We start from the raw sequence: 12,806 nt of genomic DNA, 5'->3' as shown, positions 1-12,806 counted from the left end.
CAGCACAAGCAATAGGATAACATGTTATATGGGACAAAACCCACATTTTATTTGTCTTTTACAAAGATTTTGTGTGTTTTGTTTTCTTTGGTTTGGGTTTTATGATACAACCTTCATATCTACTATAATGTGCAGGGTACTTGTATATTATTATAATAAATACGGTTACACCTTTTAACACCTTTTAATTAAGATTTATATATATGTTTATATATCTATACATATTATGGATCCAAAATTACATACAGTGTAGCTCAAGAGTCAGTGACAATCTTTCAGACTGCTTTTTTACAACTGTACAATAATCACGTGCCAGGTTGTCACTGTGCTTTCACAAAAGATATGGAAGAAGTATTCCTGGTTGAATACTGTTATTTGGATGAGAATATTTATTTAAGAATAAAATATCACCTTTTTTGAGAACATGATTTATTGCACATACAGATCTGCAGATCATCCATGAAACAATGGATAGAAACGTGCTACATACACATGACATCAGCTACTATTTACAAAACAACAAAATACTGAGCATCACCTTGACCAGTTCATCCTCAGTCAACAGGTTCACTTTGTGTCAAATGTGTTGCATTAGAGTCAAGACAGGAGAGAAACTAGAGCCTATAATGTGTACTACATGACTCATGAAGGGAAATCTTTGTTCCAAAATTAACAAGCATGTTCTGAGCCTTTGCTTAACACAATACACATGGTACATTTGCGACAAGTTGAATTTTTCCCCGAGTTATAATGACCAGGCTATCATATTTACATTTACAAAAGGAAAGTAAAAGCTCCGGCTTATAAAGTCTGAGGAAAAGCCTTTTCAATCTACAGAACAGAACCCCTACAGTTTTTGGCAGGCAAAGATTCGGGATTTGACACCTCCAACACGTGACAAAATTAAGCAGGAGGGTTAACAGCGTTTACATCACCTTTGTGTCTCTTCAATGTGCATCTTTAGAACAGATCGCACATCCACGACTTCCACAAATAATCCTAACCCATGAACCACGTCCATCATTCCAGGAACGTTCATGGTGTGAAGAATGTATGGCTTTTGTTTTACATGATCAACTTTTTACTGGAAGTTTTCCAAAGGTCCTTCGCAAATTGATGTTATTCATACCTGTAAACCCTCCTGTTTTCACTGGGAAACTTCCGTATGTTGTCCTTCTATCCCAACCCCCTCCCGTTTAAACAGTTTCCGATAAATTTCCCGTATTTTAATTTTCATCCAAAAAAAAAAAAAAAAAAAAAAACATCACCTCTGGTACAACAGGTCACGATGGTGATGCTATCTGCATTGGCAGTGGCCAATCGGGAATTTTTCTTGTGTCAGGGTCAGGGTCAGGAGGGGATTTCCCATATTTCCCCATATTTTTAGGAAAATGTCCCTTGTTATCAAATGCAAATGTTGATAATGTTGGTATAGGTTGATTTTTGAGTTTACATCACTAACTGAGAGGACTGAAAGACATTGTTGGTTTACTGCTTTACAGCAGAGGAATGTTAGTCTTGAATGGTTCAACTGTAGACTTTGTCAATAAAACAAACTAATCTTGATGTGATCACCTTTAAATGATTCATATTTACATTATTTCTAAGTATTCTTGCTGGCTTTTGTAAGTCACAAATTCAGAATGCTGTAAAACGGTACATGTGAAAGGGCAGAAGAAGAAATGAGAAACCATGGTAAGGTGGAGACTCCAGGAACATTCGTACGTTCCTCATTCACACCTTCAGGGATGGCAAACACTCTTAAGTGAGAGTAGCAAGCGTAAAACACAAGTGCAGAACAGTCATGTCCGAGCCATTTTATGAACTCCTGGAGAATTGTTGTAGTTCTGCAGGAACAACCAAGACAAAACAATGACAAGTGTAATGCAGAAATGCAAAAATAGATTTTACCGATAACGTGAAAGTTGAAACACAAAGCATCAATTACCCTCATGGCTGTAGATATCCAAGGCAGAAATCGGGACACCCTGGTGTAAACTCCAGGCTTCTTAGCCATCGCACATCCTGTTCCCCAGCTCACAACTCCCAGCAAACGGTAACGACTGGACTTTGACAAGCAATCCTCTGCCACAAAGGGGCCGCCGCTGTCTCCCTGACACCGCAGTGGGATTAGGTACAAATTCACACATTCATAGAAAAGCATGAAGAAAACTTGCCAAAATATGTCATTGTCTAAGACCACACCAATGAAGAGTGATAGTAACACTCACCTGGCAAGAGTCCATGTTTCCCTTCACATAGCCAGCACAGAACATGCTGGTGGTGATTTGGTTGTCGTAGTAATCAGGAGCGTTACAAACAGCATCACTGATGATGGGGACGTTCACCTCCTGCAGAACGTTCGCTCGATTACCTGAAAGTGATCAGGTAGTGTCATGACAACAACACTTTTGCATGTGTGGAACCTCTTCAACTCACCAAAATATTCAACGTTCCCCCAGCCTGTTACAGTGCCCATCTGGCCGTCGATCAGTCTTTGGCCATACGCTGGCAGGCAAAGGGGTTGGATGTATTCTACACACAGCAGACATAAACATAAGATCTTCTAAGCATAAACATATACTAGATATGATGCATGTAAACATGCACTTGGTGTATCATGCATGCCACAAAAGATAAAGAAGGTATTACAGTACCTATAGTCTGCAACAAAACTGTAACGACAGAAGGCGTATTCATAGAATTGCAACCACATTCCAAGTGAACTCGGATTGCAGTTATAAAGCAGAACACTAGATGTCCCTCATGTTCAACTGAAATGCATCTGTCTGCAATGCATTTTCACATAAAGCAAATACATCCTCATCTATTGATTTTAATTAATAGATCTGTGAAAATGAATAATGATGACTAAAGTATTAAAGTTGTGTTTTTTCCCAAAATAAAATAATGTGCAAATTACCCTGAGGGCTAATTCTGTCTGCCTCTTTTCTTTATGGAAGTGTTAAGTGTTGATAGTGTTTATGAGGAAAGAAAAGGTTATTCCATGCTAGTCAATCATACCATTGAAGGTGAGCGGCTGAGCAAGGGCCAGTACAGCGATGTCCCTGCTGTTGTCGTCAATGTTAGCGTCCACAAAGGGCAAGTAGCTGCTGTGATAAACGATAGTTTTCACTTCTGCCACGTTGGCATTGCCTGGTTTGTTGTAGATGGAGCCCAACAGCACACGCCAGCGACTAATGAAGCGATAACGTCTAATAGACAGTGATAAAGGAAGGTTTGCAGTACACACACCGACCTCAACATTGTGTACAATTGCACAATCTAATGTGATGTGTAATGCAGAATTCTGAACACAATGAAGCTCAGTCTCTTACGCGGGGAAGCAGTGAGCTGCGGAGACAATCCAGCGGTCTGAGATGATGGAACCTCCACACTGATGACCTCCATCGTACTGCAAGCTGACCTGCCACGGCCAGCTGCCTTGCCTCGCGTCCACACCACCAACTATTCGGTCTGCTGCAAAACTACGCCTGCCACAGTCTGGCAAGCATCCGAAAACAGAATTTGGAATTGAACATATCCAATCGATAAATAAAGATATGACTCAATATTTTTACCTTGGCACAACAATGTGAGAACCTCCTTGCTCTCACAGTCGCTGAAATGAAAGTGACTCTTAGGAGATTTTAAAGTACAGAAGAACCTCTAAAGTTGAATGGAATAAAACCACTTATAAGCACCAGCATTTTGTGTTGAAGCAGGTGTTGTACAGTGGTTTACTTCTTTTTACACTCACGTCACAATTAACAATAATCTGTGAATCTGCATCCTTGCATCACGTTAGTCTGATGTAAAACAGTTCACATGATCAAACTGACACGTCAGTGTGCGTTACCATGGGAACAAAGAGTCTCTGATTTTCTTGCCATAGCTCAGCTCTTCGGTCCTGACGCAGAAGAACTCGCCACCTTCGCCACCGGCATCCGGCACAGATGTGATTGAGTAGTTCACCACACTGAAAGAAAGACACATTAGCCCTGCCTTGGTTTACACGGTAGGCAAAAATTACAACGCATTTTTGGGCACATTCACACCTGACAAAGCCCACTTCCTCACAGCTGATGCTAGCCAGGAGCTCATTGGCTGAGGAGGAACACACTTGGCGCCACCTCTTCTGGGCGGAGTCATACACTCTGAGATGTTGGTCAGCAGAATTAACTTGGACTGTGGGTAATTACAAAACATATGAGTAGCATTTACATCGAGTCATGTGATTTATTTCTACGACACCATCGAAGGAGCCAGTCAGTTCAAACTGTCAAAAATCACCATCGTAGTATCCTGTGTCTTCTTCCAGAGTGCAATATGTAACTACAGGGGGGGGGATAAGAAAGTCTGACATTAGGCATTGCATTATTTTTCAAACACAAAGTGTTTAATATGTGGTGTGTATTTGTTACTGTGCATGTGTGTGATTTCATGTCTGACCTACGGCCCAGACTGCTGCTCCAATGGCTGCCAAAGTCATCAGCATCACGCACACACCCATCACCCGGCAAGGGGTTAATACACAGGTGAGAGCAATCCCCCTACTCCCTGCACATACACACATACACACGCACACACTAGAAGGCGTTACAAAGCCTCAATATGACAGGATTACAAAATGTAATAAATGTGCTCACGTATTCACAAAGTTCAGAGTAAATACAATAAGGTTATACTTTTTGCAAAAGACTGTTAGTGCTTGTTCTGGAATGCTTTTTGGCACGTTCTGTCTCAACAGACAATCCACATGTGGACAACTATAACAGGGTATTTTCTGGCACATAGTGAGAATTGTAAATGACACTGATCAATAGTCTAAAGTCTAATGCAAGAACAAACTGTTAAATGAACTAGGATACAGTGCCATGACTGTACTGCATGCACATACTGAACATCTGCAAAGCTGCACACACCTGAATGCTGCTGCCGGCATGCTGCTGCTGAGTGGCCAAGAGACAAGAGAATAGGTTTTTACTAGAGATGCTCGATACTGACTTATAATAGCCCATATATGGATCGATTGATAGACTGATATACTGTACCCTCAAACTAATTTTAGATCATCTTGTGTAAAGAATGAATACTTTATGCTTCTTTTACTGCGATGCCACTGGATGCATTTCACAAATAAACACTGTTTGTGCAAAATATGACACATTTTACGATGTGAGATGTAGAAAAAAGTCTCATATATTTGTGTTCATTCATCCAGACGAACACGTCAAATGTGCTCGGTGGGTTTGAGTTCTGGACTTTCAGGTTTTTCCACGTCAAACTCACCCAAACAGGGCTTTGCTTTGTGCATTGGGGCAGTCATGCCGCAACAGACTATTCTCTCAAAGTTGTGCGCATACAATTGTCCGAAATGTATAGGTAAGATGAAGGTCAGAGGTCATATCACAGCAGGTTTTTGCCCGTCAGCTCTCTACTTGTTTCAGTGAACAACTCATTTTCCAGCTATGGATGGGACTAAACAACGTCATCAACTCTCATGCAATATTTCTTATATAATATAGTAATTGTTACTTCCATAATAGATGAATGAAATGTTTGTGGAAAGGTGAGGCATCAGCCAAAGAAGATTGACTAAAGGTTGGGTTTGTTTTGGGGTTTTTTTCACAATTGTAAAAGTTTGGCTTTGGCAGAGCTCTGAAATTGGCGATGTCCTAAAGAGACAAAAACTATCATGCTCCTAAACATTCTTTTGCCCTCAAAGCAGCTCTTTTAGTAATCACAGTCAAAGACAGAACAAGAACTCTATTGTCCACTTCTACCTGAGACCACTTCTGTGGGTCTTTGTTCTGAGGGTCCCTGTAATGCTTGAATCTGTCGAGGTACTGTGCGCTTGGGGATTCCATACTATATGTCACGGGTCTCTAACTTTTTTTCCTGTGAGAGCTACTTTTGCAAATTGAAAATGGTTCAATTATTTCATAGCTTATTTCAACCCATCCCTAATATGCTTGTTTTATACCAGAACATTAACAAACTCTTGGCATCGACAACTCACAAAAAATCAACATCAATTTTGTCCATTTACATTTTGTATTTCAAGATGCATTTCTTTTTAGTGTATTTCACATTAATAACTGAAAACCTGAATTAAAAGCCAGGCTCACGGGCACCTCATGTGGTCTGTAGTATTTTCCATTGATGATGCTCTGGGATAGTTGGAAATACCACTTTCACACTTCACTATGACATAAATATATCAGCAAGTCAAGTTTTCTCAATAATCACTGAGGAAAGGAAGAACCAGGAAGAATGTGTTGAATTCTTGACTTTGAAAATGTGCCATAGATTTTATGGAAGTTTGATGTTTTTTCAGTCTCGTGAGCCACACAGAATCCCTTTGCATAGTCAGCAGATAATATCCTTTTGGCCTCTTAGAGTCACTGACATTTGGACTTCGGGAAACAGATTCTAAAACAATCTAGAAAACCAGGAAGATCCATTTTATTATTTATCCGGTCGTTCAAAACCAAGGTTTGGCTTAATTCAACATAGATTCACTCCAATTTAAATAGGAAAAGAGACACTGAAGGGTGCATACCAACGATAATACCATTCCTGAGAGCAACGATAGTGGTAAAAAAAAAAAGCAACAGGAGTGGAAGTTGAGGCTCAAGCCACCTTGACACTTGCACAAATTTTGTTCCCGCAGTGGTACGCAATTGTGCGTGCCAATGAGTACATTCGTCATACATTCGTCTGGCATGAAGCATGTGTAAACAGTTTTTTGACATTTTGAAATGTCCTAAAGTTCTGGCAAGCGTAATCTTCGTGCCACTTGCGTGAAGATTGTGCAACCTATTCGCAAACAATGCAGGCAGTGCGTATCAAAGCGTGACATCGACAGTAAACAATAGGTGTAATTAGTTGTGTGGTAGCATGGCAAATGCGCACCATTTTCGGGCACAAAGTCTGTGCCAATTACGTAACTTATGCACAAACTGTAAACTGTGCAAACGGGTCTTCACAGGCTTACCATGTAAATGACACGCATTGTCACGACAAATTGCAGGAAAAAAATGTGTTCAAGTGTCAATGTGGCATCAGAGTTATATCATCAACTATTCATATTTTTGTACACATACTGTGTATGCAATATTATAAACCCTTTCACCCACACAAGGTATAGCATATACAGTATATGTCACTCCTACTATAAACCAGGTTACTCCAGCTATAAAAACTAGCACCCCCTGATCTACAGTACTGTATATAGCATTGACTTGGAGCATCTCTTCCCTATGGCAAGAAGGACTACGAAGGCAAACAGTTAAATATGATACAAAGGAATAATGAGCTGAACCTGTTCAAATGATTTATACATTACTTTGATTTGGTAATAAAGATTCTCAAAGCTGTGCCTGCACGTCATGTCAATCAAGGTGGAAGTGTGTGTTGGCTCTACAGATTTAACGCGTGACACTAAAAATAGTGTGAACATTGAAGAAGAATGCAGCAATTTGAGACATTGCCTACAATTCAGATTTTTGTTCAAATTCAATTTTTATTTTTGGTCGTTCACATTACGAAAAAAATACGACGTGTCAATGTGCGTAAAACATCCGGGGAAGTGGAGCGCATGCGAAAAAGCGACATCAGCTTGTGCCACGTGTTTACAGAAGTAAATATTGCCTCATTTTGTGCTCTCCTCTGCGCGTTTGTGGCAATTTCAAGGATTTTGCGCAACGGGAGTCAACATTTTCTTAACTTAATGATTAAGATTACGAAGAAAGAGGGCAAGTCCTTAGGCTATGGAGGTTTGTGGAGAACTGCCTCATCTGTGGGTGGATGTCGGAGCCGTAATGGTGGGACGTTGACGTGAGCCTCTTCACTGACACTTTTTAAAAATAATTTTCAGATGAGAAGAAAAACCTTTGCCTACATCGGTGAGTACCTTTATCCAAGGCTACGTTCACACTGCAGGTGATTTTTTGCTCATATCTGCTCTGTATCTGCTTTTTTCATGTCAGTGTGAGCAGTACAATTCTGATTTATTCAAATGCAACATAGGCCTTGTTCGTATGTAGACATAAATCTAATATGTATCCGATACTACTGCAGTCTGAATGGTCAGGTCACATTTATCTGACCTATATGTCATTGAAAGGCGTAGTTTACCATGCGAGACTTGGATTTAGATTTTTTTAAGAAGTGTAAGTGAAGCAGCAATGTCCGACCACTCCTGGCACCCTCACGCTCCTTGGAACAGCAATTTCTCCACGAACCGCCATAGCCAAAATTCTTGCCCTCTTTCTTCTTAATCTCCTACACGGAATCATTTGGTTAAGAACATATTGACTCCCGTTGCACAAAATCCTTAAAATTGCCACAAACGCACACACTGCAGCAACCTTTACTTCCGTAAACACATGGCAATGCGCGTGACGTCGTGCTGTTGCGCATGCAACACTTCACGGATGTTCTGCGTTCACATTAGTCGCACTTCTTTGTTAATGTGAACAGCCACATAAAAAATCGGATTTTAACATAAAATCCGAATTGGGCATCACACCCTGCAGAGTGAACCTAGCCCAAGTGTCGGTAAGCACGACAAAACACACTGTTCGATGACGCATAGGTCGGATATATGCGGCCTGACGGTTCAGATTGCAGTAGATCGGATACATATCGGATTTATATCTCATTTGAAAAAAATCATAATTGTACTGTTGACACTGACATGAAAAAATCCAATACAGGTCACAACCATAAACAGGAAGTAGTACATCCATGTCACCAGCACATGCAGTAGCTTTACAGTTCACTCTGACACTTCGTATTTCTTGTTATAGTTTGAGATGTGATTTATAGAACAATTGCTGTACTGTGATATACAGTTTATGGTTACCATTAAACAAGTTAACGCCATAGATTTGTTCACCCCTGCACCAGAGAGCACAATTCATCCTGTCATTCTTTGAGTAGTGACAAAACACATGGGAATAAATCATTTATAAAATGCTCTTTATCTTGTCTGGGATGTTGTATTTAGAAATACAGGCAGAGCGGCCAGCTTGGAACAAATCCGTTAATAGTTAACCGTCAAGTGGACTGATGTCTGCTGACTGCCCAAACGCAGACAGCAGGCAGCATGACCATCACAGCATTGGAAGGTGTGCATCCTTGATCGTGTGATATTTACACTTACCCATCTTGCTCTCTTTCCCAACTTTTTCAGCATACATCCGTGTGTAATAAAAGGCAGACGCCCACTGAAGATGATGCCCTTGTCCTTCCTTCGTTCTTTTGGCACCGACGCTTGCTAAAATAATAACGTATAACGTCATACTCTTGACAGTACCTTCTTTTCCTGTTCCTGAAATAAAATGACTAAATACATAATAATAATAAAATCTAAATGAATACAACAAAGAAATGAATGGCAATGATAAAGTGTTCCCTTGCAGTATATGTATTATAGGATTCTATGCACAAGATAATCATCCAACACTCCATCTGTTTTCTATGCCACTTCATTAGGGTCACGGGTGAGCTGGCACCAAAACCAGCTGAATGGGTGAGAGACAGGGTACACCCTGGGCTGGTCACCAGTGAATCACAGGACACATACAAACAAGCAACTATTGACATCAATGGCAAGTTAGAATCTCCAATTTCTCAATTGTTTTCTGTCATGCCCCCCAGGGGACAGAAATGTTTTCACGCCCCCCCAAATTTGAAATAGTATTGGAAAAAGATGATAATATCTATTTATCTGTACTGTACATAAACTGAAACCAGGAAAATGCAACAAAATGGAGAGCTGAGAAGCATACAAGCGAACTGAAGAGTCAAATTGCAAGTTGAGTAAGATCAGTTCATACATGTTGCCGGGTCTGCGGTAACATTGAAAGTACTCCCTGCCTCTCACGCCCCCCCTGACAGTTCACCGCACCCTGCCCCCAGCTTGGCCCACCCCACTATTTGAGAAGCACTGAATTAACCCAACGTACCAGTCAAAAATTTGGACACCCCTCATTTACAGCAGTGAGTAAAGCATTCCCTAAATGGTCAATGCCATATTTTTGAGAGACCTCTTAAATTAAAGCGGGAAGACGACATTTTAATCACGTGCAGAGTTATAAATTTATTGCTTTATCATACTTGTGATAAATCGTGAAAACATAATTTAGCACTATCTGGCTGGCTGACTGACGTAGACATGGCGGTTGTCAACATAGCCAAAATCAAAACCAAAACTAACTATTGCGTGCACATTTTCTTGTGACTCTCGCCAGAGGCATAAGGTGAACCGAGGACAATAAAGGATTTTTTGGTCTGTTTACATCGTTTGTCTCCATTTGTGCATGTTTTCATTTGTGTTCTACTGAGCAATGTTAGTATTGTGTCTGGTTCTGAGCTGTGATTCAGGGGTTGGGTTATAGGGTGCAGTGGCATTTGCCTGCTAGTTAGAGCCAGCCCAAGAAAGAAAAAAAGTTTTCAAGTGTAGAGTGTGTTTTGCTGTAAGGCAGTGGTCCCCATCCCCCGGGCCGCGGCCCGATACCGGGCCGTGGGTCATCTGGTACCGGGCCGCACAGGAAGAAAAAATAATTCCCATTATTTCTTTTTTTTGAATGTTTTTATTTTGAAAAGTGGCCGGATTCTCTCTGTTACATCCGTCTCACTGGACGCATGTCCATTGTGCGTGTGCTAACTTTATCTCATGCCGCACAGATAGACTACTACTGTATTTTTACCATTTTTCTTTCACCTCATATTTGGTGTCAAATGCTGATACTATGTGGGAATGCATAAAGGTAAGTTTGGATGACTTATTGTGTGCTAATGAGCACATTTGTCTCAAGTTAATTCATGCTAGCACACTGCCTTTTACCACACACATCAAACAGCGATGTAATAATCTCTCTGGAAAAACTTGGCTGGAACTTGAACTGGTGGATGGTGGGTCGGCAATCATTTTGTGCTTTTAATTTGATGTTATTCATGTCTTAGTTTTAATTTAAATTTTTTTTTTTAATTTAAAGATCGCTATAATGTACCATTTATTGAAACACACGGGCACAAGTCTTAAATGGCTTATTTTCTCTAATTATATCCACTATATTGGGTAATATGGGTGTACAGGTGGTTATAGGGTATGTAGAAGGTCGTAAACAGGTTTTCTAGGCTTTAACTACAAAAATATTCATATAAATAAGAAACCCTACTTCGCAAACTTCATTCATCTGGAATGAGGGACAACTCTACTTTAACACATTTTGTCATGTAGGCAACCATTTTCATCTAAATGACCCCTCTTGGTTTCAAATTGTGTTGAGAAAAGCGGTCGACCATGTATGTCGACGTCAACTTAAGCGGGCACTATTAATAATAACACAGTGGACCAGGACTTGATGAGTAGACGAGTTGGGGACATAAGCAGACCGCTTTCAGCAGGTTCCACTGTAGTACAGTAAGTATGTGGGGCCACCCACTTTTCACATACCAGGATGTAAACAGCAGAAGATCGCAATAAGAGTACATTTCAATATTTTTGGCATGCAAATCATCTTTCAGTCATCTTCATAAGGATAATGCTAATAAAAAGGATACCATTAGCATGTGAATTGGTTGATTCAACATATTCTATTTTTACATCCATTATTTTTTTTTTGGTTGGCCAATAAAAAAGTAGAGGTGGGCTGTAAATGGACCCTGAGCCACACTTTGAAACCCCTGAACTAAACAAAATGTACTGAAAAACGGGCGAAACAAAATATTACGGCCTTTGAGACAAATATCACATTTTTCAAAATGTATATTATAAAATGGATTCGTTTCAGACTAAAGTACCTCTTTCAAGCAGGTGTTTGCAACTCACCTCTTGAGGTAGGTAGCCTGGTCGTCTTCTTCAAAACAAAGCAAGTATTTTTTTTTTAATCCACTTGGGTGAAAAGGCAATCGAAGTCTTTTCAGGACGATAAAAACCTGTCTCCTTTTCCAGTAATCCAGTGGGTTCGCTCACAGGTTACTGACCCCGGGGAAGCGGTGAAATGGTAGCCGACTTTTCTTACGTCGTTTTGATCACTTTCTATCACCCGAAACCACCTGCGCTCGCTTTCAATAAAAAGTACAACAGCATCTGAAATACTGTGCACACGGAAAAGTGAGTTTTGTGTTACTTTTAACCGTTGTTTTGTCGCGCTGAGCGGTCGTCCTGTCAGCGCCCAGGAGCGCTGCAGAGGGTGGGCATGTGTGACGTAGTCACTGGACCTTTGTGCACGAGACCACGTCGGTCGGTCGCGCTGCCACAGGACAAAGTGATGCTGCACACCTCAGGCAGGTGTACACGATCGAATAAACCAATGGAGGACTTCATATGGGAACTATTGGTGTGGACTAAATAACTGCATTAAAATGATGCATGTAATGATCACCCTTACACAGTCTCATGTGTTTTTTCCACTTCCAATTTCCGTGATTCTGTATAAAACAAGTGGAATGCAGTTTCATTGCTCAGATTATCTATTACTCTGAATTTTTTGGGGGGGGAAAATACAAATCAAAATCAACCTTAAGTCATCATAAAGCGTTTATTAACTGACACACTTTTAAAGTAACAGTAGCAGTCTTAACTGCTGCTATATAAGTGTAAAAAGAAGTTAATCCCATTGTAAAATCTGGTTAACATCTGTGCGCGTGCATAAGTCATAAATCTATGTAACGGCTTGAAGAAGGAACTCAAACAATGTCCTAATATGAGGCAGTTTAAAAAACAATACAAGCTTATGGCGTTTACCAGATGGAAGAAGCAAAATACAGAGAACCAAAGTGTCTGATAT

At 40.4% G+C, this 12,806-nt stretch overlaps 1 protein-coding gene across 3 annotated transcripts; it reads right to left on the bottom strand.

The window, feature by feature from the left end:
- Positions 1 to 406: 406 nt before the first annotated feature.
- Positions 407 to 12,219, bottom strand: hpn (hepsin). 3 transcript variants are annotated; one of them, XM_054783040.1, is made up of 14 exons: positions 11,846 to 12,219; positions 9,173 to 9,286; positions 4,926 to 4,952; positions 4,453 to 4,560; positions 4,294 to 4,335; positions 4,059 to 4,188; positions 3,860 to 3,979; positions 3,582 to 3,622; positions 3,339 to 3,504; positions 3,025 to 3,215; positions 2,440 to 2,535; positions 2,232 to 2,374; positions 1,949 to 2,113; positions 407 to 1,847 (listed from the first exon to the last, which is right to left on the bottom strand). In XM_054783040.1, exons 2-14 carry the CDS (start codon positions 9,207 to 9,209, stop codon positions 1,803 to 1,805), a joined length of 1,311 nt encoding a protein of 436 aa, XP_054639015.1. In that variant the 5' UTR covers positions 9,210 to 9,286; positions 11,846 to 12,219; the 3' UTR covers positions 407 to 1,802. The 3 variants fall into 3 exon arrangements, with proteins under 3 accessions (XP_054639015.1, XP_054639016.1, XP_054639017.1); XM_054783041.1 differs by lacking the exon at positions 4,926 to 4,952; XM_054783042.1 differs by lacking the exons at positions 4,926 to 4,952; positions 11,846 to 12,219 and having other exon boundaries at positions 4,453 to 4,589.
- Positions 12,220 to 12,806: the final 587 nt, after the last annotated feature.

Source organism: Dunckerocampus dactyliophorus, chromosome 7 (assembly GCF_027744805.1).
Source record: "Dunckerocampus dactyliophorus isolate RoL2022-P2 chromosome 7, RoL_Ddac_1.1, whole genome shotgun sequence".
NCBI lineage: Eukaryota > Metazoa > Chordata > Actinopteri > Syngnathiformes > Syngnathidae > Dunckerocampus > Dunckerocampus dactyliophorus.
The sequence above is the reverse complement of the archived record's forward strand: the minus strand, read 5'-3'. Positions and strand labels throughout refer to the sequence as shown.